Source organism: Dufourea novaeangliae, unplaced genomic scaffold, assembly GCF_001272555.1.
Source record: "Dufourea novaeangliae isolate 0120121106 unplaced genomic scaffold, ASM127255v1 scaffold64, whole genome shotgun sequence".
In the NCBI taxonomy this organism is placed as follows: Eukaryota; Metazoa; Arthropoda; class Insecta; order Hymenoptera; family Halictidae; genus Dufourea; species Dufourea novaeangliae.
In genome coordinates this window covers 319,961-346,976 of record NW_015373954.1, presented here as the reverse complement: position 1 = coordinate 346,976, position 27,016 = coordinate 319,961, and the positions used below count along the sequence as shown (strand labels likewise).

The 27,016-nt window shown below is 42.1% G+C and overlaps 1 protein-coding gene across 1 annotated transcript; it reads left to right on the top strand.

Moving 5' to 3' along the window:
* The first annotated feature begins 1,678 nt into the window (after nucleotides 1-1,678).
* On the top strand, nucleotides 1,679-26,156 carry LOC107186258 (sushi, von Willebrand factor type A, EGF and pentraxin domain-containing protein 1). The gene is made up of 36 exons (XM_015574088.1): nucleotides 1,679-1,750; nucleotides 5,990-6,023; nucleotides 10,766-10,847; nucleotides 11,215-11,381; nucleotides 12,094-12,234; nucleotides 12,305-12,534; nucleotides 12,784-13,137; nucleotides 13,222-13,596; nucleotides 13,688-13,856; nucleotides 13,937-14,299; nucleotides 14,363-14,545; nucleotides 14,637-14,813; nucleotides 14,878-15,080; nucleotides 15,144-15,767; nucleotides 15,842-15,965; nucleotides 16,038-17,360; nucleotides 17,441-17,893; nucleotides 17,998-18,215; nucleotides 18,286-18,538; nucleotides 18,618-19,459; nucleotides 19,528-20,411; nucleotides 20,494-20,741; nucleotides 20,815-20,946; nucleotides 21,021-21,186; nucleotides 21,247-21,498; nucleotides 21,576-22,117; nucleotides 22,205-22,417; nucleotides 22,497-22,652; nucleotides 22,730-22,853; nucleotides 23,030-23,092; nucleotides 24,053-24,243; nucleotides 24,340-24,977; nucleotides 25,077-25,426; nucleotides 25,516-25,718; nucleotides 25,815-25,928; nucleotides 26,102-26,156. The coding sequence occupies exons 1-36, from the start codon at nucleotides 1,679-1,681 to the stop codon at nucleotides 26,131-26,133; spliced, it is 10,695 nt and encodes a 3,564-aa protein (XP_015429574.1). The 3' UTR covers nucleotides 26,134-26,156.
* Nucleotides 26,157-27,016: the final 860 nt, after the last annotated feature.

Here is a 27,016-nt window from a genome sequence, read left to right as displayed (position 1 = left end):
CGATGAAAATCACGGGACAAGGTAACGTTCCACTGTGTACAGAATGTATACACCGGTTCCCATAAAATTCCTTACGGTTTCTGCGGCTGAATTGTGGCACACACCAGTTGCATACCTTGCCGCGCGTAACCGAGAAGCGTGATAAATCTCGGCAGGCAGCCGGAGTTATTATTTAATGGATGTTGCACCGTACACCCAAGCATCGTCGATAAAACGGGGTTAATCGACCTCTAGACGATAATTTTCTACGGCAAACAAAACGAAATGAGGCCTTAATCTGTCTGCAAATATTTCTCCAACTTTATAACATTTTCCTTTTCTCTCATTATTTTCTCCTCCATTATTACATTTCCTATGTATTCCAGATAATTGAATCGGTATTACTAATCAGTATCATTGATCATTATACACTGTGCAGCAAAACTATAAAACCACCCTAAAAGTTTCAGTCCTTATTTATTGTGGTTAAATTAAGAACGAACCACTTTTTTCTAAGGAATATAATTTATCCTTTTCTCAAGAACCATTATTTCTCAACACGGATTTCATACATGGCATACTTGGTTCTTTTTTATTTCAACCATAATATATAAGAATTGGAAATTTTAAGGTTGTTTTCAACAAAAAATTCATTGACAGTTTCATTATCAGATTGGACGACACATAGGGACAATGACTTCTGTTGCCCAAATCAACCCACCTGTAAGTAGGGTACGAACAATAGAGAGCTGAAAAGAATCCACTGATGATCCCCAAGAGTGAACCGTTATGCCAGCTCCGTTCGATTATGAACGGTCACCTGGTGAAGAAGGTGACGTCGTTTAACTCACATACCCAATCCGGCCAGATTTCCTGCACGCGTATAATCGTAATCCCTGGCGTGGCCAGCTTAGACGATGCAGACTTCCTGTCGATTGCGTCTAACGGGTCTTCCGGCCCGGTCGAGCGATCATCACGTGTTCGTTGAATGGCTACGCACGCCGTTCCTCTTGCACCTTGCAAACCGTGGGGGCCGTGGATCGAAGAATCCGCGACTGAATCGACGATTAGAGAAGCGACCTAATTACACGTTTCGTAGGAGAATCGCGGTTCTTCGGGGTACCGTTAATGTGATCGACCGCGCTACCAACGTGTTGCAGCTCCTTCTCTTAGCTGTACCAATAATCCACTACTTTTTTTTACTGAAGCATATAGCCTGATAAAAGGGTAAAAAATGGCCTTAACTAAATTGGAGTGGCAAGGGACAATTGTCCATTGTCATATTCGATAGCTTATCAAGAAAAAATAATTTTTACTTGTTTTCAACCCTGTATCTCGACTGGGAGGGTAGTAACTAAGAAAAACCGAATTCTCCATTTTCACACTATTTTCCCTTATTCAGTCGTATATAAAAATAGGGTACTTTTGACTCTACGTCTGTCCACACCCTCTAGCATTTATTTTCATCTGTGAAAGACGAGTCAATTGGTCATTTGTACTTGTTTCGTGTTCTCCGATACCCTAACTCACTTTATCAAGGAACACATTTTGTTCGGTTATCAAAGAAACCTACTTACCCATTGGTACACCTAACAGTTAATTCAAAAGTCTTCATTTTACTGATGAAAACGTTCAACAAATTCTGTAAAACATTCATCCGAGAATTTTACTAATAAACTTTTCCTCTTGTTGCAGGAATATGCTGATAAGAGAATTGGCGACCGTGCTGGTCGCCGTCCTCTTGTGCCATCTTCAGCTAACGGAGTCTCAGGTGAGCTTATTATTATTCTGTCAGGCTGATCGCATCATGAACAGCATTCCCCGGGAACCACCGCTGTTCATCGATCATTTCACGCTGGTTTCACTCTGCGGTTCCGGTCGTACCATTACGATTCTAATGTAATAAACAACAATACAATTCCAAGTGGAATTCACGCGTACTATTCGAAGATTGCGGTGGAAGGGAATTCTAACGGCCTTGTGTACACGATATACCCTCTAACGACGCAACAACTAAAACATTTCAATCCACAAAACCCTGTAAACGGAAACAGTCTTAAAGTGCGTATCTATTTGTTGCGTACCTCGTATCGTATCACCGTTGCATATCATCGTATCGTAACAAGCGGATACGCACCTTTAGGAAATTGAACAAAGCACCGAAAGTTGTAAAAAAAATGTGTTTGTAACAGTATGATTTCTGTGACTTCAATACGATTAAACTTTCATCTACACACTGAACTAACATTCTCTTTCTTATTACATCTCCTGGAGTACCAGTTTGTCATTTTCATCGGGACAATACCTTTAACAAGTCGAATAGGACTTCGATTTCCTGGATCTTAACAGTACGCAGTCTTGTTTACTTTGAAATTTCTCCTAAACTTTGCCGAGCCTTTCTCCGAGACGAACACTTCCTATACACAAAATGTTGCAATTTATAGACACACACACACACACACGAAACATTGTTCGCGCGTCGTCGTTCAGGGCGCACGCGTGTATATTTACCATCGAGACCGCGCTGAAATTCACTTTCACCTCTCGTAAGCCAGAGACCCACGGTTGGCCAGTGGTAGCTCCTTGCGGAGAGACTACATGCCAATTACTTCATGATCCGTGCGCGGTTCAATTTCTCAAGAATTCTAGGCAAGCTCCTTATCTCGGCTGTACGAGAGAATTCTCTTCCTTTTTTCTCTTCTATTCGCGATTTGCAATTACTGTTGCGTGAAGGCTCGCGCTCGCACGCGAACAAGAGACAAGTTGGAATCATAATTTAAAAGAATATTCTTCTTCTCGTCGGGGGAGTTCTGTTTGAGTACATTGTTGTTACACAGTTAGTGGTTACAGATACATTTTTAATAACAGTACAGTAAGGAATGTAAGAATTGCTAACTTAATACTCTTTTACAACTCGTATTCGTTGTAAGTAAATCTGTATTAGGATCTAGAGTCCAGAATTTCTTTGTGCGTTACATAGGTTTCTTAATAAATCTAGGATTGATCGTATTTAAATGTTAGTAATTATGTTACACTCAAGACTCTTTATATTTTAATATGTCTATGGTCTTGAGTCAAGCTTTCAGTCCTTTCAATAAATATATTTAACATACTATGATATAAGGAAGATTCTTTTACTGTCAGGTGAGCTGGAGTAGTCACTCGAAGGTCTCACCGTATTATTTTCACTGGTCACACGAGATTAAGTTAACGCGAGACGTGTAGATTACTTATATAACAACGTGTTTTTAATGTACACTTATGTAATAGTAGTAATGGTGTAATTAAGCTTATAATTAAAGACTACGAGAAGATATCAACTTTATCAACGTGTATAAAGTAAGAATTCTATTACACTTAGTAAGCTTTTACACATCCTAAACAGTGTGATTTGTATCTGGCGAGACGTGGTTCCCAATCCCATTGAGCAAACTCTTTTTAATGAAATTCCTAAAAGGGTTATATTACAACAAAGAGCACTAGTAATTTAAAACAATTAGACTCTTCTGATTGATGCTGTATCACGAGCACAGATTAATCGGCCACGATAACAGAAAAAATACTACACACTAACTCACGAGTTTTATGTTTCTAAAACATTTACTATCACTGAACACAAAACAATCGTATTCGAATTTTTACCAATAAACTATACAATAAAAATACACGATTTCAACATCATTTACTCGTCAACGAAGTGTTGTTCCCACATTTCTAACGCACATGATCTGAAGTTCGTACAATTACATACTTTGAAATATCAGGTTTGTCAGATGGTCCCTTCGTGTCTCGTACTTCCCATTCCATTCGTGGGTAGGATGTCAGTGTATTTTAATGTTAATCTACTTTAAACCCGCTCCCGTAGCGGGACAACCGGCTCTCTTATCGTGTCATAAACATCGAAGAACCAGGTTACTTGTGTTACTGCGTGCGTAAAAATTCGAATCCAAACAGGGTCGGGATTTACCTACACATGGGTGGATAGAATGTGGCAGCTAACGACCGGCACTTTCAGTGTTGGTTTTTATAGCGAAACTAATGAAAACCGAATTTAATAGCGGCACATTCTACAGGCTCTCTGTGAAATCCGAGACAATTTATTCCTTATGTTTCTGAAAAATCATTCTGGAATGTGAAAATACTTCTACAATTACACGAAGAATGTTACGAGTCAGCTATAATTTGGCCACTACCTATACGAGGTCTGTCTGGGATAAGTAACGAGACACTAGCATTGTTAACTTGTCTACAAAACAACATTATCACCTTCAAGATAATTCCCTTGGGAGATGCCACAAACCGTTTTTGTTATAATTCTTTTAATTTTCAAATTTTTCTTCGGATACATGTATGTATATAAAAGTAACTGAAAAAGACAGAAAATTAAAAAACACTAACATGGGGTCCAAGTCCATTTCCCAAGTTTAAGCGACATGCAGATCCAATTTATCAGTTTGGCAGCGCAGGTGGACATTTCGGTGGAGGTGAACCCCATGTTGATGTTTTCTGTCTCTAATTATTTTACTCACGTATATCCAAAAAAAACCTAAAACATCAAGCAAATTATGAAAAGAAATTGCTTTATATATCCATTTTTAGAGCTGCATATGACAGACTTTAAGGCCACTCAAACGCATATAATCATGAAATATTTAATGTTCAATGTCGAGGAGACATCGAGCACTCATCGAGGATTTGCTGTATTTTTCTGGTTACCGCTTAGTTTAGATAAGTAGTCCCAAATTTCTTTCTTCTTTCATTTACTAATCCAGAACGGTATCCAACTGGAGACACCTGTTAACTCTGCTCGCGGATATTTATCGGCATTGGGTGGATTTCAGTGGCCGCGTTGCGGTGCTGCACCCAGCAGGCGTTCGTTGTGACTCGCGCCTCTCTCTCAGGAATGCAGTCACCGTTATGTCACTGATATTCCGGTATACATGTACCCACTGGGGGACACGGATGAAAAGGAGTCGAGAGAACAACCCGTCGCCGGTTTCCACACGTACACGAATCGCGATAGAGTCGGCTGCCCTGTCCGAAGATGGGCGCAAAACCAGTGAGATCCAACGGCAGATTGCTGTGCGCCTCTTCACTTTCTCCATCGTAGGGGAACAACAATACTGCGCGGGCTGTATGTGTGTTTCACTTCAAACGGACCCGCGGATCCGCACCATTTCACGATAGCGCCTCTACGCGCTTTCGTTCGTTTTTTTTTTTCGCCGAACAAGAGAAGATCCACACTTTCTTTCACACCTCTTCCAGCGTCCCCTTCGGTTTACGTAATTTTGTCGCCATAACGACGGTTTCCCGCGGTCCTTCCTGCCTCGATTCATTCCGTTTCCCACGTGATTAACGTGCTGGATTTCGACGTTTCGTCATTGGATAATTGGGCCCCGGGCTAATTGTTCCCGGGTTCGAGAATCGTGGAAATTATGCATCGTGGCTTTAGTAGAGAAATCTGTGCTAGAAACGCGAATCGACATGTGAGATTCGTGACTTCTCGTATGGAACTAAAGTTCGAAACGTGCGTTTCGTGAACTCGCGTAATTATGTCGGGTATTTACGAGTAATTGTGTAGGTACTGTCTACTATGTAGGTGGTATGCATTTTCAAATTTAGGTACTACGTGGACTGTACAACCAACAGACGAAACTGCATTTCATTTTATTTCTTCATGTATTAGTAAATGCAAATATTTTGTCCCTAAATATAGAATTTTCCAATAGGGATGTTGTTTCGCACTGTTCTATACAATGGCAATATATACAATTGTACATGTCACATCTGAAATAATAAACATTCCTGTGAACAAAGTCAAGAATCTTTACCGATTCAATTGATATTTGAAGGTCCATCAGACCAGTACTCATAACAGAATACCATGATTTATCGCAACGTGTTCGAGTCTCTGCAATAAATTATCCGAATGTACGCCGAACGGCCCAAGTTCTTTGAGCTACCACGCTGTAAACCGTTTCCAATGCATTGGTTTTTCTTTTTGTTGCAGATTCCAGCCACGAACGTCTTCACCTGTCCGAACGGTGAGTAACAGCCCAAAAGTTTCTCTGCTTTTCTATAGAGACCTGCGTCCAGGTAAACTGGTCAGATGAACCTTCTGTTGCCTTGAAAAGGTCGCATCTGGTGGTCCTCTCTACCTGGCCAGGTAGACAGTCGAATATGTAGACCGAGGTCATACTTTAAAATGGCCTTTAGCCAGTTTCGCCTTGTGAAAATTTCTGTTCCATCGGGACATGTTCGCTCTTCGACAGTGTTTTAACGCTATGATTTATGCTACGATTACGAATTAAATTTTTAGAATTTCGTGTTATCACAATCGAGGAAAAATCTCAAGGTAAATAATGCCCAGCAAATAAATCACGCAAAGGACAATGAGGATAAGTGTTCGGCCGTTCGTAACGTTGCTCCACTTTTCCTCGTTACAGCCGGTGCAATTAAGTAGGTTGCACGTATCAGTACGAAACTTCTTGACTGTTAACCGTGTCCTGCATTCGACATACATACTTACAAGTTCGATCGACTGCCTCTAGACACGAATTCGAAAATATTCGCGGAAGAAATGTTTCAGCTCGTTTGTCGTTGGACAGACGGAGTTCCAGCATACGAAAACAACTTTATTTTAATCGAGTGCCCTCGGTCGCAGGCCTTGAAAGCGAAATGTTCTCTTTGGCTTTTAATCCTCGAAGGTCTCAGCCGTCGAGCCGCAAAAAAAGTGTAATGATATATTAAACCCGTATAATTTGCCATATCGTTGTATTATTTTTAAAGTCTAGATACATGTCCAGAATTTCCGTGACACTCTGTATAACATTTCTCAAGCGATAGTATATTAATACGTTTTGAATTCTGAGAAGCAATACTACAACACGCGTTCAAAATCTCCCGCTCGGTATTTCACCAGGCATTCAAGTCTCCGATCTCTTCGTTATGCGTTGATATCACCATCCAAAGGCGTTGGTCATGATTATTTAAATTCTGATTTTTATCACTTAATGCTAGAGTATGGAATTTTAGGCAAAATGAAATTTTAGAGAGTAATACCATAAAAGACAAGAGCAAGCAAGAAGAATTTCTTTCTTCTCGTAAGTACCTTATCGAGGCAAAAATAGAATACAAAACTCTTGTTTTGTCCTTGCTGTATTTCACACACTTCCATAGGTTATAAATGCATAAAATCCGCAGTCTACTGACCGCTGTCCTATTGTTATCGTAACATTAGGATTCAAATTTTCCATCATCTGGAACAGAATTCACCCATCCACCAACAATTAACCCTTAAGGACGATCGTGAATAGGTCATTTCTTTTTTCATAATTGTAATTTAACAATTTTCTATTTTTAACGGCAGATACTTAAAATGGAAAAAACATTTTTCGAGTCAAAAAAATTTAAAGGAATAGAAGTTTCTTTAAATACTCCGTCGATGTCCTTGAGGGTTAATAATCCCAAAGTGTGAAGTCATTTGTGCCGAGTGTCTATTAGCGTAAGAAATTCTGGTATTTATTTATCCGTACTGGCATCTTGTACCGTGTACAATCAAAGACCCGACCATCCCCGGTCGTTCCCTTCCCTCTGTGAGTGGTCAAAACCTTTGAGAGATCTGAGAAGAATCGCCGTGGATCGGCTACGCTTACGCAGACGGCCCAAAATTCTCGACCTGCTACACAATAATAGCATACCGATGCCACGGGGGGATCACACAGGTAGGTTGCACGGGTAAATGGGGAAGGAGAGAGGAAGGCCAAGAAACGAGACTGCATTCCTAAACCGTGATTCCTTCTCCTTCTCCTCCATCGCGCCGCCGAGGCGCATCCTCGTCCTGCTGGGGAACGATCCTAAAAATACACCTCGCGAATTCGCCGTCACGGTTATCCACCTTCCTCGAGGAAACTCGAACGTTGTGGTACACATAAGCGTACATTGCAGCTCAAAAGTTTCGGCACACCACTGTTTTGTATTCGATTTGATAGTTTCGCATGAACTGCCTGATTTTATTGATTAATGACTAGACTGCGGAAGTTTATGGAAATTAAGAATTTTAGATTGTAATATAGAAAAATGAAAATTGGGCACACCTTTATTTCCAGCAGTAGGGGTTTCAGTATGTTAATGGTGTTGACCATTATTAAAATCTTTATGCCAATATACTTTGCAAATCTGGACAGGAATGATTCGTTGTATTTCTTATGAATGAAAATTTTTATAATATTATAATATTATTGAAAATATTTATAAATATTAACGACAATCAATTGGTAAGATACCTTGTTTTCTGTTGAAGAATCTCTTGGTGAATTCATTGTATCTTTTGAAACCATGCCTGAATGAAATAAAAACAAAACTAAACGTATATGGCAGTATTCCTGAAGTGGTTAAAGTAAAGGGACGTGTACAGTGAATTTGTGGCAAATTTGACAACTTTATTACGCGGAATGATATTGAAAATTGTAATTTAATCTTCATACAAGAGTTTGCAAGAAAATCATTCACTGATGTGACCATCACTAAAAATGACTTGGCAGATAGGTGGAAATTTCTTCACAGAGTGTAATTACCAAAGTGAGTCTGCAATGTATCAAGGTTCTACTGTACATTTTCTGGCAACTCATTCCGAAACTTTTAAGTGGTACTGTATACATTTCCATACGCACACTGTGCTGGAACGGGATTCCAAAAAGTGGAGCATCCGGAATGTTCACGCGACAGATCATCGTCTTCGTCTTGTCCTTAACAACCTATCGGGTTGTTTTTTGTTCTTTGATTCTCTGTTTTATAAAATGAAAAACAGAACTGATTCCTGGGGAACTTCCATTCTTAGAGACCTTAAGGAACCATAATATTTCTTTCATTTTCTTGTCTTCACTACGTGTGATTTTTTTAATTTCCTTAACTTCAGACTGTTAACTTCTGTAGTGTAAAATGTTGTCGAAAAAAGTAAATGGAAGGACAGAAGCATACCGAAGCATATTCGTCGCTTTCTAAAAATAGCCGTCCACATTTTTCTAACTTCAAACTACTAAAGGACTCAGTCTCCCGATGAGGCGATTAAAAGTCATCACGCACGTTAATATCGCCGCGGAACATTCCCGCGTTGCCTAGTCCCTCGAACATGAAAATGCTAATAGCCGCGAGAGAAACAGCGTACGCGGTACCAACATGGCCGTTTGACCTTTTAAAAGAAAGGAAGGCCGTCGGTGTCTATCGCGGTGAGGCCACCTCAAATTGCATCGAGGAATCATTGGGTAAACGTACGTCGATGTGTTTTATGATTCGTAAAATATACACAAGAAAGAAAAAAATATGAAATTTATTACTCAAATATTAGCCTCGTCGCTATCTTATATAAACGGTTTCAGAAGATGAATAATGACTGATAATTACTAATGATAGATGAATACTATATTATTATAATATTAATATTATTTATCAGTAGTACATGAGTTTGTAGAAAATCATTAACTCAATGAACAAGATGAAAGCTACTGAATACAGAAACGGCGAGACACTCGTCGTTCCGCAAAAAGAATCACGGTTATTCGTGGCACTTTTGATTTCCAAAGCAGTCATCCTCTTGAGGAGACACAGAACAAGTAGGATAGTCGACGATCTCACATGACACCAATCGATTTCTTGGTAGCCAGACTGAAATACCAGTTTCCTAGACATCCGTGTGTCAGATTGACACTATCATCATCATTCCCGTTCTTTCAGAGAGCCTTGCAGACTTCCCAAAAATAAGTGAGAACATTTCGTTCAATGAACTTTGCGTTCGAATTATAAATACTTGAATGCAATGACAGTCAAGTTAAACAGTCGGGAATAATTAATATCAACATTTTGTATCGTTGTAGTTCAACACTAGAACTACCGAACAAAATGATGGATTGCGGATTTCTTATTTCAGGATTACTGAAATTATAATAGTGTTTTAGGAGAAATATATATTGGCTTCTAATTTACTACACATTTTATGTTATATTATATTACGTCAAATTGTACTGTATATTGTGTATGTTACTACAGTATACAATTTAATTTAGTGTACATTCTGGTAGTTCTAGTGTTAATAATGTACGCGTTACATTGGGTTAAGACAACGTTAGATTTCTTGTATGAGTACAGTTCTTCTCTGGTCAGCTGTATTCTTCACAAAGAAGGACCACGGAAAGTTGTCTGGAATGCAAAATTCTGTTTGCACAAGGAATGTGTGTGCTCCTGACTTCTCAATTCGAACGGTCAACAATCCGGGCGCACGCGACGACGTTTCACTCGGTTGACGGATTCTCTTTTACAATGTTACCCGTTTACCCACCGACCTACCTTTGACTCGCGTACACGGTGCTTGGCACTAAAAAACGATCGAGGCCGTTCTTCGTCCGTCACTGTCTGTACAGGTCACCGGTTAACCGCGTTTCCTGCCACCTTTGAAGGCTTCTTTCGTTGCGAATTGATCTGTGACGCCATGTAGCTGGTTTCTCATGGTACGATCGGAGGACCAACCCTACGTTAAACCCATGGTTACTTCGTCTATTGTCTATACGTTTCGTAATTGTTTCGACACGTAGGTTAATAAGTTTCGTATTTTAACCTTTAAACTTTTTTTTAATATCGCTGAAGGAATCTGAACCATTTAAATGTTACTCGTTGATGAACTATTTTTATGGGAATACGTTATCTTTTAACTGTCTAATGTTATCCAGTTAAGTACGTGCACACATAATCGGGACACAATCGAAACTAAATAAGGCGATTCTTTCTTTTGCAGGGTGGGAACTGAGGGGCACACATTGTTACAAATTCTTCAATATCAGGCACTCTTGGGAAAAGGCGGCTGAACTATGCAGAAGGTAAGTGGATCAATCGGCTATAGCTACATAACCCTCGGAAGGCGGACCTTTTTTTAATGTCCGTACAACAGTGATGTCTGGGTTTGTTCGGACCCTTATAATTCCTACTTTTTTAATATATTTTCGTACACAATCGATTGCAAGTCCTGTTTTTTTTATATGACCCAATATTAAGAACTCTTAGCTTAAACTCTATTTCAATTTTTTAATATTTAAAACGATTCAGTCGGTAAGAACTTCTTGATCTCGTCCATCATGCAGAACGAGAGATAAAAGAGAAGCGAGGCAACACGAAGGAAACCTTTGTAACCGTGTTATTACACGTTGGAACGGAGCAAGAGATCGACGAATTGGTATACGATTGCAGGTACGGCAGCGAACTGATGGTGGTGGAGTCGTACAGCGAGAACAACATGTCCGCAAGCATGATCGGCCGGCATTTGGATCGTTATTGGCTGGGACTGGCCTCCCTCGACGATTTACGGACGAACACGCTCGAATCGGCGGCTGGAATGCTTGTCTCCCAATACGCTGGTTTGTAGAATCATGGTTTCGTTCGACTCACTGACCCCAGAAAGGATTCACAATCAAACAACCGTCCCCATGGAGCCTAATTGGCCCTTAAAACGCCGACCCAGAATCTAAAGATTGACATAAAATTCATTGACCCTCCAGATATCGATCCAGAATCTAAAGATTCACAATAGAATTCACTTTGTGATTAGCCTGAAAATGTTCTACGAGCCCTGTATAGACTTTCTGATTCTATATAAGTCTACTTAGCAATTAGAAACTGTTTCGGATGGTGGACACCTTTTTCTATGATTTCAAACTCGTTCGTGCACGTGTGCGTACGCGCCGCGGCCGGTTTCCATCGGGGTCACGGAAACGCGGAACTGCACGGTATCTATACAGCACGAAGACACACTTTTCCCATAACAATGCACAAGATACCTACCGCACAGCTTTTACGTCTGCATCGCAATGAGTATCAATTTACTCGTCTGGCGGTCTACGCGTGTAATTTCGCTAACAGTCTTCGTCACTTTGACTTTTGAGTGATTCGAAACGCATCTATTAATTTCCGTTAATGAATTAGGTTTTCTTAATTTTCAGTTACTAAAAACATATTCAGAAATGGGTTGGTTTCTTTTTTCCCTTTCTATAATCTCATTACCATACCGAGCAGGAGTTATTATTCCGTTAAATAAATAGAACAGCAATGCCTAATGGTTATGGTATTCAGGTTTCTGGGCGTCGAAGCAACCGAATCCGCAATCAGGTGAATGCGTGGATGTCGCCTTGACGGACGACCGACAAACGTGGGAGTTAACCACGTGTGAATCACTGCTTCCGTTTATGTGCCGCGCCAATGCCTGCCCCGCAGGTAAATCATTTCATACGTGACGTAAGTTCAATCCAAAGATTCCCTCGGCTGAATCATAGAGTCTGTGCAGGTTCATTCCACTGTTCGAACGGGAAATGTGTGAACGCTGCGTTCAGGTGCGACAAACAGGACGATTGCGGTGATTTCTCGGACGAAATCGACTGTCCGACCAACTGTCAGTTCTACATGGCGAGCAGCGGCGATGTCGTTGAGAGCCCGAATTATCCCCACAAATATGCACCCCTGAGCAACTGCAAGTGGACCTTGGAGGGTCCCCAAGGCCACAACATCCTTTTACAGGTACACAACAATGAAGCACTTTCACAGATTAAGTACTGTTCACGAAGGGCTAGTGAACGTCCCATAATTCTTTTTAGCCATATTCCATCAAAAACACATTTCATTTTGGATTATTCCATTCGAATGGAATTAGAGGATACACTAATCCATAGAACATAATATTCCGTTTTACACATTTTTGATTCCCTAGAACAGTAGATAGCATACGATGTTCTGTTCTGTTTTTTTTTTACACAACACTTCGTTCAGTTTCAAGAATTCGAAACTGAGAAGAGCTTCGATATTGTCCAAATTCTGGTCGGCGGCAGGACCGAAGAGAAGTCCGTGAATCTCGCTACTCTTTCCGGCAAACAAGAGCTGAGCAACAAATTGTTCGTGTCAGCCTCGAACTTTATGATCATTAAATTCAGTACCGATTCATCAGTGGAAAGAAAAGGTTTCCGCGCGTCTTGGAAGACCGAGCCGCAAAGCTGCGGCGGTGTTCTTCGAGCTACGCCTCAAGGACAGGTGCTCACTTCACCAGGATATCCGCAAAATTATCCAGGAGGTTTGGAATGCCTTTATATACTCCAAGCACAACCAGGTCGTATCATGTCGCTCGAGGTATGTGACTCGAATTTAAAATCGTTTGATTCGATTAAAAATCTGGGTTGGAGGATCTCATTTGTCTCGTTTCGTTCTCCGTAGATCGAAGACCTGGATCTCGAAATGAACCGCGATTACATCCTCATCAGGGACGGTGACTCGCCGATGAGCAGGCCTATCGCTCGATTAACAGGAAAGTCGGAGGATAACCCGACGGTGATCATGTCTACCGGGAATAGTTTATATTTATACTTCAAGACCAGCCTTGGCGATTCGAGACGGGGATTCAGCATTCGGTACACACAGGGATGCAAGGCCACGATCATCGCGAGGAACGGGACGGTTCAGTCGCCGTCTTTCGGACTGAACGACTATCCTAATAATCAGGAGTGTTTATATAGGGTGAAAAATCCCCATGGAGGACCATTGTCTCTAAAATTCGTTAGCTTTAACGTTCACAAGACTGATTTTGTACAGGTAATGCATCTACTTTAGAATTAATGAATCTTTAACTACCTGTCTGGAAAGTTCTAAGTTAATCAAACACATTTGCTTTTTTTTTTGATAGATCTACGATGGTCCAAACACTAATGGACTCAGGCTACACCCTGGAAATGGATTCACATCCAACACTCGACCAAAAATTACACTCACTGCCGAAAGTGGAGAAATGTTGGTTCGATTTACTTCTGATGCACTGCACAGCAGTTCTGGATGGCAAGCAGAGTTTTCAGCAGGTGATTAATAACAGTCAAGTATTTTTCGACCAGTTGACCATGAGATTAGTCTGATACTTACGATTTTTAAACTTTCGCAGACTGCCCTCATCTTCAATCCGGCGAAGGTGCCCTGGCTTCTAGTAGAGACACCGCGTTCGGTACAGCTGTTACCTTTTCCTGTCCTTTGGGCCAGGAATTCGCGACTGGCAAGTCTAAAATCACTACGGAGTGTCTGCCAAGTGGAAATTGGTCTGTGACTTATATACCAAACTGTCAGGAAGTCTACTGTGGTCCTGTACCACAGATAGATAACGGTTTCTCCATTGGATCCTCGAATGTCACCTACAAAGGGTTAGCCACTTATCAGTGTTACGCTGGATTTGCGTTCCCCTCTGGTCGTCCTATAGAAAAGATCTCGTGTATGGCTGATGGAAGATGGGAGAAGAAACCCTCTTGCTTGGGTAGGTTAACGAAAGGATCCCCAGTGTTATCATCAGTGAAATTAATTTCCATTTTTCTTGCAGCCTCTCAGTGTTCCCCACTTCCGGAAGCTCCTCACTCGAACATTACTATTCTAAACGGAGGTGGTCGTAGTTATGGAACGATAGTTCGGTTCGAATGTGAGCCAGGATATGTCAGAAGTGGACATCCCGTAATTCTTTGTATGAGTAATGGAACTTGGTCCGACGAAGTGCCAACGTGTTCCCGTAAGTATCTATGTTATTCCAAGCCTGCTTGCAACAGATTGCAAGACTTGTATCAACAGCCTCCAGTTGCAATTAACAATGCTCTGTGTAGGAGCTAAATGCCCATTGCTGCCCACGATCAAGAACGGTTTCGTGGTCGACCCAACCAGAGACTACTTTTATGGCGATGAAGCCAGAGTTCAATGCAACAGGGGCTACAAGTTGTCTGGATCTAATATCATACAGTGTGGGCCCACTCAGCACTTCGATAACGTTCCTACTTGCGAAGGTAAATTTGAACACTTTGTAATCTTGATATGGATCCTTCATGATTCATTAATCATATTTTTTAGACATAAATGAGTGTGCATCGAGCCAATGCGATCTGGCCTCTACTGAGTGCATAAACAATCCAGGTGCATTTACCTGCAAATGCAAAGCAGGTTTTGCTCCAACTATGGAGTGCAGGCCCATAGGTGATCTTGGGCTCATCAATGGAGGTATTCCTGATGAGTCGATCACTGTCTCAAGTTCGGAGAACGGATACATGAGAACAGTAAGTATAAATATACACTGTTGATTGAATCTAATTTAACGTGTTGCAATATTCGATATTAAGGGTATACGTCTAAACAATGGCGATGGCTGGTGCGGTAACAACATAGAACCAGGTACGAACTGGGTGATGCTCGACATGAAGGCCCCGACGATCATTCGTGGATTCCGAACTCAGGTCGTTGCAAGGGTAGACGGAAATATAGCGTACACGTCAGCAGTTCGAATTCAATATACGGATGACCTGACTGATATCTTCAAGGATTACACGAATCCTGACGGTACACCGGTGGAGTTTAGAATCTTGGAACCTACTCTTTCTGTACTGAACTTACCAGTACCCATTGAGGCTCGGTTCATAAGGTTCAGGATACAGGATTACATCGGTGCACCTTGCATGAAACTAGAAATCATGGGATGCACTCGTCTGGAGTGTACTGACATTAATGAATGCACTGTTAACAACGGCGGTTGCCACCAAAAGTGCATCAACAACCTTGGTAGCTATGCCTGCATGTGTAATACTGGATACGAATTGTACAAAGGCAACGGCACTGCTGGATATTACATCGAGAAGTATGAAACTGGTGAAAGGGACGGGGATTTATACCAGAAGAACAAGACTTGCGTACCTGTTATGTGTCCTGGTCTGTCTGCACCAGAAAATGGAAAGATCTTATCGACTAAAGTAAGTATTTGATGTAATTTATATTAAATAAATTGTGGTGATATTGTGACACTTATTCGGGTTCACTTTATTAGCAACAACATCATTTTGGTGACCTTGTAAGGTTCCAATGCAACTTCGGCTACGTTTTATCTGGTTCTTCAGCTGTCATTTGTACGTCCAGTGGAGCTTGGAATGGTACTACTCCAGAATGTCAATGTGAGTACCCAATGACAATCCAAATAATTAATATTTCATAAGGAATTACTGAGGATCAAAATGTCTTCGCAGATGCAAAGTGCGTGTCACTACCAGACGACAAGAACGAGGGTTTATCAGTGATTCGTAGTGACGAGGCGAGTGTGTTGGTACCGTTCAAGCAGAATGTCACGCTAAAATGTGGCAGTAATGGGCGATATCTTCGAAACACAGCTAGTTCTGGCTTCCGTCAGTGTGTTTACGATCCAAAACCAGGATTACCAGACTACTGGCTCTCGGGATCTCAACCAGCTTGTCCTAGAGCCGACTGTGGGAAACCTCTACCAACTCCTGGAGCTGAATATGGCCAGTACTTGGATACCAAGTACCAATCTTCGTTCTTCTTCGGTTGTCAGGATACATTCAAACTGGCTGGCCAGACCAATCGACACGATAACGTAGTGAGGTGTCAAGCTAACAGTATCTGGGACTTTGGTAATCTTCGCTGCGAAGGTCCAGTTTGCGAGGATCCAGGTAGACCAAGTGATGGTTATCAAGTAGCAAGAAGCTACGAACAAGGATCAGAGGTTCAATTCGGCTGCAGTAGGCCAGGATACATCCTAATTAATCCCAGACCTATCGTCTGTGTCCGAGAACCAGAATGTAAAGTCGTGAAACCTCTTGGTTTAGCTTCTGGTCGTATCCCAGATTCTGCTATTAACGCAACCTCTGAAAGGCCGAATTACGAGGCAAAGAATGTCCGTTTGAATTCCGTGACTGGCTGGTGCGGCAAGCAAGAAGCGTTCACGTACGTCAGCGTCGACCTGGGCCAGGTTTACCGTGTGAAGGCGATCTTAGTGAAAGGTGTGGTGACAAATGACATTGTCGGAAGGCCAACAGAGATTAGGTTCTTCTACAAGCAAGCTGAGGTCGAGAACTACGTGGTCTACTTCCCTAATTTCAACTTGACGATGAGGGATCCTGGAAACTACGGCGAACTGGCAATGATCACACTGCCAAAGTATGTTCAGGCGCGTTTCGTGATCTTGGGAATAGTCAGTTACATGGACAATGCTTGCTTGAAGTTCGAATTAATGGGTTGTGAAGAGCCTGTTACGGAACCGTTGTTAGGTTACGATTACGGATTCTCTCCTTGCGTAGACAACGAGCCTCCAGTATTCCAAAATTGTCCGCAACAACCGATAGTCGTACAAAAGGGAGCTGATGGTGGATTACTTCCTGTGAACTTCACAGAACCGACAGCTATTGACAACAGTGGTAGTATCGCTCGACTCGAAGTCAAACCTCATAGCTTCAGAACACCTTTGAGAGTATTCGAAGACACTGTGGTCAAGTACGTGGCATTCGACTACGACGGAAATGTCGCTATCTGCGAGATCAACATTACTGTACCTGGTTAGTACATAATCTCAATTCTATTAGTTTGCGATATATCGATCTGCTCCCTTTTTTTCTAATGACATAATTATTTTTAGATGTGACTCCACCCAAACTCAGTTGTCCGCAGAGTTACGTAATCGAACTAATTGACAAACAGGAGAGTTATTCGGTTAACTTCAATGAGACTCGAAGACGAATTAATGCCAGTGATGCTTCTGGTCCAGTGAAGATTACGTTCGTGCCGGAAAGAGCAGTGATTCCAATCGGTAGCTTCGAAAATGTAACCGTCTATGCAACAGACTCTAGCGGAAACAGGGCATCTTGTCACTTCCAAGTGTCGGTGCAAGCAACACCCTGTGTAGACTGGGAACTTAAGCCACCAGCTCATGGAGGACTCAAATGCGTGCCTGGCGACAAGGGTCAGCAATGCATAGCAACGTGTAAAAACGGTTTCAGGTTTACCGACGGTGCTCCAGTGAAGACATTCACTTGCGATGTTCAAAAGCATTGGTCTCCTACTGCAGTTGTCCCTGACTGTGTCTCTGAAAGTAAGTTTTCCTATCTCTTAGTTCTTAGTTATTTTTTTCCATTTTTGATTAACAGGTGAAAAATTTACTACTGAGTTAATCTAAATATATCTCATATTTTATAGACACTCAACAAGCCAACTATCATGTGGTGGCTGCAGTAACTTATCGTGCTAACGGTGCAGTATCGAGGTCTTGTCTCCCGCAATACCAGGACCTGATGTCTCAATATTACATGAATCTGAATAACATTCTCACCCAACGATGTTCCGCTGTCAATGTAAATATGAACGTGTCATTTGTAAGATCTGTGCCTTATTTACTCGAAGAAAACGTCTTGAAGGTAAGTACGAGAAAGTAAAACTCGGGAAACAATATCACTATAAATTTTACACTCCATTTGTGCATTTTAGATGGACTTCATTCTGGTCATTGTTCCCGCTATACGTCAACCTCAACTATACGATCTTTGTGGCTCAACGCTGAACCTGATCTTCGATCTTTCTGTTCCTTCCACTAGCGCAGTTATAGAGCCTTTGTTGAATGTCTCTTCTATTGGTAATCAATGTCCACCCCTCAGAGCCTTGAAATCATTTATTACCAGAGGATTCACCTGTAGCATTGGAGAAGTTCTAAACATGGATACTAACGATGTTCCGCGATGTTGTGAGTTAACAACTCTCTGTTCAAAAACTACCGTTCAATATCTTTATTTCAATATTAAATGGAATTTATTGAATTTTAGTACATTGTCCTGCTGGCACATTTGCTGGAGAGAAGCAGAAACAATGTACTTCCTGTCCAAAGGGCTTTTACCAGAACAGCGATCGCCAAGGATCGTGTCTGCGCTGTCCATTTGGCACATACACAAGGGAAGAAGGTTCAAAGAGCATAGATGACTGTATACCAGTTTGTGGATACGGTACATACTCGCCCACTGGTTTGGTACCTTGTCTTGAATGCCCTAGAAACAGCTATACTGGAGAGCCACCAGTTGGTGGTTACAAGGATTGCCAGACTTGTCCAGCTGGAACATTTACGTACCAGCCAGCTGCACCAGGCCGCGATCGATGCAGAACCAAATGCTCTCCAGGCATGTACTCAGACACAGGACTAGCTCCGTGTGCACAATGTCCAAAAGACTTCTTCCAACCCCAACATGGAGCAACAACATGCGCCGAATGTCCAACGAACATGTATACCGATGGGCCAGGTGCAGTTGGTCGCGAAGAATGCAAACCTGTGCAGTGCACCGACAGTGTTTGTCAACATGGTGGTTTGTGTGTACCTATGGGGCACGGGGTTCAGTGTTTATGTCCTGCTGGATTCTCTGGAAGGCGTTGCGAGATCGACATCGATGAATGTGCATCACAACCGTGTTATAATAGCGCGACTTGTATAGATCTGCCACAGGGCTACAGGTGTCAATGTGCCAATGGATACTCCGGAGTCAACTGCCAGGAGGAGAAATCGGATTGTAGCAATGACACTTGCCCAGAGAGGGCTATGTGTAAAGACGAACCTGGTTTCAGTAACTACACATGTTTGTGTAGGTCTGGCTACACTGGAGTAGATTGTGACATCACTGTATGTTTATTTATGTTTAAATGTACACATTTAATACTTTGTTTCTTAATTGCAATCTTTGATTATAGATAAATCCCTGCACTGCAAGCGGTAATCCTTGCAACAACGGCGCTACCTGTGTAGCTTTACAACAAGGTCGCTACAAGTGCGACTGTCTACCAGGTTGGGAAGGTCAGAGCTGCGAAATCAACACCGACGACTGTGCAGAAAAGCCCTGTCTTCTGGGAGCCAATTGTACCGACTTGGTCGCTGACTTTAGCTGTGATTGTCCTCCAGGATTTACTGGCAAACGGTGCCACGAAAAGATTGACTTATGTTCAGGGAACCCTTGCTTGAATGGTATTTGTGTGGACAAGCTTTTCAGCCACGAGTGCATTTGCCATCCAGGATGGACTGGTGGAGCGTGTGAAACGAACATCAATGAGTGTTCCAATAAACCCTGCCGAAACAATGGCCAATGTATCGATCAGATAGATGGATACACTTGTACGTGTGAACCAGGATACACTGGCAAACAATGTCAACACACAATCGATGACTGCTCCTCGGAGCCCTGTCAGAATGGAGGAACTTGTTTAGATCAGTTAGAAGGTTTCGTCTGCAAGTGCAGGCCAGGTTTTGTTGGACTTCAATGTGAAGCGGAATTGGACGAGTGCCTCAGCGATCCCTGCAGTCCAGTTGGAACGGATCGTTGCGTCGATCTTGATAATACCTTCGTATGCCATTGCCGTGAAGGCTATAGCGGTACCGCCTGCGAGATTAACATCGATGATTGTGCTTCTGGCCCTTGTTTGAATGGTGCTACGTGCAGAGACGAGGTTGGCGGCTTCAAGTGCATGTGTCCAGAAGGCTGGACAGGTGTTCACTGCGAGATCGATGTAGGAACGTGTCAGAATCATCCTTGTCAGAATGATGCAGCATGCGTAGACTTGTTCATGGATTACTTCTGCGTGTAAGTATTATTAGTTACTTACGATTCATGTAATAACAAGTATATGCAATGGTGCTTTATTCGCAATTCATTGGGTTACTAGATGCCCATCAGGAACTGACGGAAAGCAATGTGAAACCGCACCAGAACGTTGTATTGGAAATCCTTGCATGCACAATGGACGTTGCCAAGACTTTGGGTCTGGTCTCAACTGCACATGTCCTGATGACTATACTGGAATTGGATGTCAGTACGAATACGACGCTTGCCAGGCTGGTGCTTGTAAAAATGGCGCCACATGTATCGACGACGGTGCTGGATTCACGTGTATTTGTCCGCCAGGATACACAGGTAATAAGACACGAATAATGAGATCGTAGAAGCAGTAAGAGAAATAAATATGAATATTTTTATCATTTCTTAGGCAAGACATGTGAAGATGATATAATTGATTGCAAAGAGAACTCCTGCCCCCCATCAGCGACCTGCATTGATCTCACTGGTAAATTCTTCTGCCAATGTCCATTCAACTTAACTGGAGACGATTGTAGAAAATGTAAGTCCTCATAATGTTTTCCTTACGAACTATGTTGAGACAACGGTCACTAAAAATTTATTATATTTTTATAGCGATCCAAGTGGATTACGACTTGTACTTCAGTGATCCAGCACGCAGTAGCGCTGCTCAAGTAATTCCATTTTTCACTGGTGGAAGAAAGAGCTTGACTGTAGCAATGTGGGTGCAGTACACCCAAAAAGATGAAGCTGGAATATTCTTCACCCTCTATACCGTGAAGTAAGTTCTTCTAAACTATAGTCATTAAACGAGATCCTAATTTATGAATTTCCATTTTAGCTCACCACACGTTCCTTCGAATCGAAGACTAATGATCCAAGCACACAGTAATGGTGTTCAAGTATCTCTTTTCCATGACTTGCAAGATGTCTATTTACCATTCAGAGAATATGCAACCATCAACGATGGCCAATGGCATCACGTTGCCGTAGTCTGGAACGGTGAAAACGGTGGCGAACTAGTCTTGATCACGGAAGGACTTATTGCTAGTAAAACCGAAGGCTACGGAAGTGGTCGATCATTGCCAGCTTAGTAGGTTCACTTTATAAAATAGCAAAATGTAATATTGTTTTGACCAATATCGAAACTACATAAAAAATATCTTCCAGTGCTTGGGCTGTCCTAGGCAAACCACAGAGTGAAAATTCGAAGGGCTACACTGAATCTGGATTCCAGGGTCACTTAACCAAGGTCCAAATCTGGAGTCGTGCCCTTCACGTGACCAACGAAATACAGAAACAAGTACGAGATTGCCGCACCGAACCAGTTTTGTATCAAGGTCTGATATTAACTTGGGCAGGATACGATGAGACTATTGGTGGCGTGGAGAGAGTAGTCCCATCTCATTGTGGACAAAGAGTCTGCCCACCAGGATATGGTGGCAGCAAATGCCAACAATTAGAATCTGACAAGATTCCACCCAAAGTTGAGCACTGTCCAGGTGATCTATGGGTGATTGCAAAGAATGGTTCTTCCATTGTCACCTGGGATGAACCACGCTTTATCGATAATGTTGGCATAGTAAAGGTACAAGAAAAGAATGGTCACAAATCTGGGCAAACATTGATGTGGGGAACATATGATATCAGTTACGTAGCCTATGATCAGGCTGGAAACTCTGCCAGCTGCAACTTTAAGGTTTACGTGTTGTGTAAGTTATCCTTTTACTATTTCGTTTATATTCTAATAGTCCAAATATCACTGTAGATGCCCAATCATGTTGTGTTTCACTTTTCAGCTGATTTCTGTCCTGAATTGGCTGATCCAATTGGAGGCACCCAGCAGTGTAAAGACTGGGGCTCAGGCGGCCAGTTCAAAGTCTGTGAAATATTCTGTAATTCTGGACTCAGGTTCTCCCAGGAAGTGCCTAAGTTCTACACCTGTGGAGCAGAAGGCTTCTGGAGACCCACCAATGACCCATCTCTTCCATTGACCTATCCTGCTTGCACAAGTAACACTATATCCTATTCTCTAGGTTGTCTCGAGTTTACATTTATTCATTGATCTAATTCATTGAAATGTTATTCCAGGCTCCACACCAGCTCAGCGTGTATTCAGGATCAAAATGAACTTCCCAACGTCGGTTCTCTGCAATGAAGCTGGCCAAGGAGTACTTAAGAAAAAAGTTAGAGATGCCGTGAATTCCTTGAATAGAGACTGGAACTTCTGTTCATATTCCTTCGAAGGTGAGTAGGAATATATTACAGAAAATAAGAACTACCTTCGTGACGATCGTAGCTCACATCTCACATTTTTGTAACAGGAACTCGCGAATGTAAGGACCTCAATATCGATGTTCAATGCGACCACCGTGCACGCACGACACGAGAAACGAACGAAGAAGATGGCGGCACCTACATCATTTCCGCCGTAGTACCAGCCGAATCGTAAGTCTCCTCTGTTTTTCTTATTTGCGTACGCTTTTTTTATTAGTAAATTTCATTTCGAGTTCCAACGTGGAATCTCTGAGTTACATATAATTAGCTGCGGTCAAGCTTCGATCAGCTTATATTAGAGCAAATGAACTAGTACTGAGCAATATGTTACTTGTGTTGCATCGTAGAACGAGACAAGCGCGACAAGGCAGTGATACCTACGAGGTGGAGATCTCGTTCCCGGCGATAAAGTAAGGACAGCTAGATTCACGCCACGTGCGAAACGTATCATTGTACATATGTTTTCGTCATACGGGGCTCGGTGTTATCCGACATCATCTCTCATTTTTATAAATCCATTTGTGATCATGAACACACATCATTTTTAGATGCATGAGTGTCGCACGGAGAAAAGTAAACTTGTTACTCTGTTATAACATAGCCATAACAAAACTTACCCCCATCTGTTCCTATATGGCATAAAGATGGAAGAAGTGATCTTCACCAAATAATTACGTTTGTTCCGTCTATTCGAGTCAGATTTCCTGAGATAACAAGACATTTTCTCCGTGTCAGTGTAGTAGGAATAGGTTGACCATGGTCAATTCTAATAAGCTATTGCTTCATCAATGAAAACATGAAAGAATCTTGCCTACGATTAATGTACGACTTTTTGGAAACTGTTAAATCAACTCTAACTGACTGGTATGCACGTTGTTACTAACTGTTCACACACGACCGACTAGCATAAATGGGTCACGATCATACGGGTACTTAACTAGGTACCGACGAACTGATATTAAAATAACAGCATAGGGCGAACTATATAACACCTGATTTGAAACCGAGCTGTTGGGTTCACATGTCATTAAACTCCAAAAGCCTTTTAATTACTAATGGCCACTAATTTGTAATACCAAACAGCTCAGGTTTTTCATTAAAACGGAACATAAAATTTACAATGACATTCAGCATTCGACATGTTATATATTGGAATTCCAGGATATCATAATCATTAAACATTACATACGTAGGTACATAATTAATAGGTGTCGATTACGGTCTTACTCAGGATCCAATGGAAATGCTGCCTGGTTACCTTCGCCTAAAGATAACGGCTGTACATATTTGCGCATACTCTCCTTCATCTATCGCTACCAACAGACGATCTAGTAACTACCAATTCGCTAATAATATCCTATTTTTTATAGCGATCCAATTTTGAATGCTAACTCGAACGAGAGAGCAACTGTTCAGACCTTATTAGAAAGACTGATCCTGGAGGAAGATCAATTCGATGTACACGACATTTTGCCGAATACGATACCCGATCCAGCGTCTCTGGTCCTGGAGTCTGATTACGATTGTCCAGTGGGTCAGGTAGTCATGGCGCCGGATTGTGGTAAGTAATTTTTAAAAACAGATTTTTCTCTGATACACCGTTCAACTGTATGTCATCTATCCCGGATATTTAATGCCGATTTATTCATGATTACAGTGCCGTGCGCTGTTGGGACCTATTATGACGAAGAAACGAAACAGTGCCTGTCCTGTCCAGTTGGTAGCTACCAAAGCGAGTCAGGCCAACTGAAGTGTAGTTCCTGTCCTGTGATAGCCGGACGTCCTAGTGTGACAGTAGGTCCAGGTGCTCGAAGTGCTGCAGACTGTAAAGAACGTTGCCCCGCTGGAAAGTATTACGACGACTTGGCTGGCCTTTGTCGAAGCTGTGGTCACGGTTTCTATCAGCCCAACGAGGGTAGCTTCTCCTGCTTGCTCTGTGGCCTAGGAAAGACTACCAGAACAGCCGAAGCGGTATCCCGCGAAGAATGCAGAGACGAATGTGGATCAGGACAGCAACTAGCCGTGGAAGGCAAGTGCGAGCCCTGTCCACGTGGTAGCTATCGTACACAAGGAGTCCAGGCTGCTTGCCAGTCATGTCCTACCGGCAGGACGACACCTAACATGGGATCAGCGTCGATCGAAGAGTGCTCTCTTCCTGTCTGCGATCCGGGTACCTACCTGAACGGAACCTTGAACGAATGTATGGAATGTAAAAAGGGAATGTACCAATCCGAGCCACAACAGACCTTCTGCATCCCGTGTCCACCGAACACAAGTACCAAGGGAACAGCAGCGGTAAGTATCCTTCTGAGATATTGTGTCTTGCTCCCCTGATTTCTTAAGCTTAACGTCTTACAAAAAAATGCTAATTCGTCACGTACTTGTTGCCATTAGACCAGCAAAGCTGACTGTACCAATCCTTGCGAAACCAGCGACGCAGAAATGCATTGCGACGCAAACGCTTATTGCCTGTTGATACCGGAGACCAGTGACTTTAAGTGCGAGTGCAAGCCAGGGTACAATGGAACCGGCACCGAGTGTACCGACGTATGCATGGGCTATTGTGATAACGAAGGTGTGTGCTTGAAAGACACACGAGGACAACCGTCGTGCAGATGTAGCGGTAGCTTCACTGGAAAACGGTGTACAGAAAAGTCTGAGTTCTTCTATATCACTGGAGGCATCGCTGGTGGTGTTATCCTCATTATTTTCGTTGTCCTCTTGGTATGGATGATCTGTGTCAGGTCAGTATACTTCACCCAGTTTTTATAGTCCAAGTGTTTAGACTCGTTTCTGTATAAACAGCCGTGTAACCTGATGTTCTTGCTTATAGGGCTTCTCGAAAGAAGGAACCTAAGAAAATGCTCACACCAGCGACTGATCAAAACGGCTCGCAAGTTAACTTCTATTACGGCGCGCCCACACCGTACGCGGAGTCCATTGCGCCGTCCCATCATAGTACATACGCCCATTATTACGACGACGAGGAAGATGGTTGGGAGATGCCTAACTTTTATAACGAGACTTACATGAAAGGTAAGCACCAAGAGGCACATCCATAAAACACTGCGCGAAGTTTGACGAGTCTTTGGAGGAGATATTTAACGAGGCATTTTCCTTGGACCTTTTCAGAGAGTCTTCATAACGGTAAAATGAACAGTCTCGCTCGTTCGAATGCCAGTATCTATGGCACGAAAGACGATCTTTACGATAGACTGAAGCGTCACGCGTACCCTGGCAAAAAAGGTTAGTAACTCACAATCAATGAGTAGCTGAAAATACTGTCAGTGAGGCGCGAATTTGAACGATTATATATTTATACATATATATATATATATATGCATATATAATCGTATTAGACCACAGACGTGTAGCGTTCCCAGAATGCAAAAGTAACCTCAATAAAAATTTTGCTGCAGACAAAAGCGACAGTGATAGCGAGGGCCAGTGACGCCAACGAACAACGACGTTCTACTAGCGTAGAGTATAAAATAAATTATCAACGTGTCCCAATGTACCAACAACGGAAAACGTTGCTTCATCGTCGAATCCAATTATTTATTATTCCCGAGACGAAGATTGTACCAGTAGCGTGATCTTCGGAGAGTATCACGACGGTTTTACCAGATGAATCGCGTCGAGCCCACGATATCTCTGGGACTTGTGCTGTACGTGTGTACAATACGGAACCGGTTGCGGATTAATCGACGGTGTAACAATCGAGTCCTGGAACGATGATCCGTACATGGATCATTGTTTCGGCACCCAATCGGTCGATTAATCGCCCATGTGAAATTAGGAAGAGATCACGCTTAGACGTCGCGGTTTAAGATAAAAAGACTATGTACGCGTGAGGTTGTAATTTTTTGTAATTTAATACCGTCTTAGCCGTTAAGGACTTATTTCTATTAATTAACTCCTACGTTTAACGGTGCGAACGTGAGAGAAGTGTGTGCATGTATGTTAATACATTTATCCCATAAGTGAATTTATATTTTGTTACGAATAGATATTTGTATCACACGCTGTAAAAATAATATCCACGTAGGCGCGTGAAGACGCAATATATCTGATATAAAAACAGAGAAAAATATTTTAACATGAAATTTTGAGTTTTAAATTTAGCGTGTAACAAACGTAAAGAGTATTTGCTCGACTGGAGAATGTCGGGAGAAAGTTCAGGTCAAAATCAATTGGCCATCATACCATCCATTTGCCCCACTCCTGCCTGAAAGAGTGGATGTTGTAACCGGATCATGGGGAAGTGATTTTTAAACGGCCAATTAACTTTGATCCAACTGATAGTACGATTTTCGGGGAGAAATCAAAATCAA

Excerpts from the sequence above, each read along its gene's own strand:
- LOC107186258 (XM_015574088.1), top strand. The coding sequence starts at position 1,679 with ATGCTGATAAGAGAATTGGCGACCGTGCTGGTCGCCGTCCTCTTGTGC. Across the intron at positions 14,814-14,877 it reads TAACGTTCCTACTTGCGAAG|ACATAAATGAGTGTGCATCG; the intron begins GTAAATTTGAAC and ends CATATTTTTTAG. Across the intron at positions 15,768-15,841 it reads GAAAGATCTTATCGACTAAA|CAACAACATCATTTTGGTGA; the intron begins GTAAGTATTTGA and ends TCACTTTATTAG.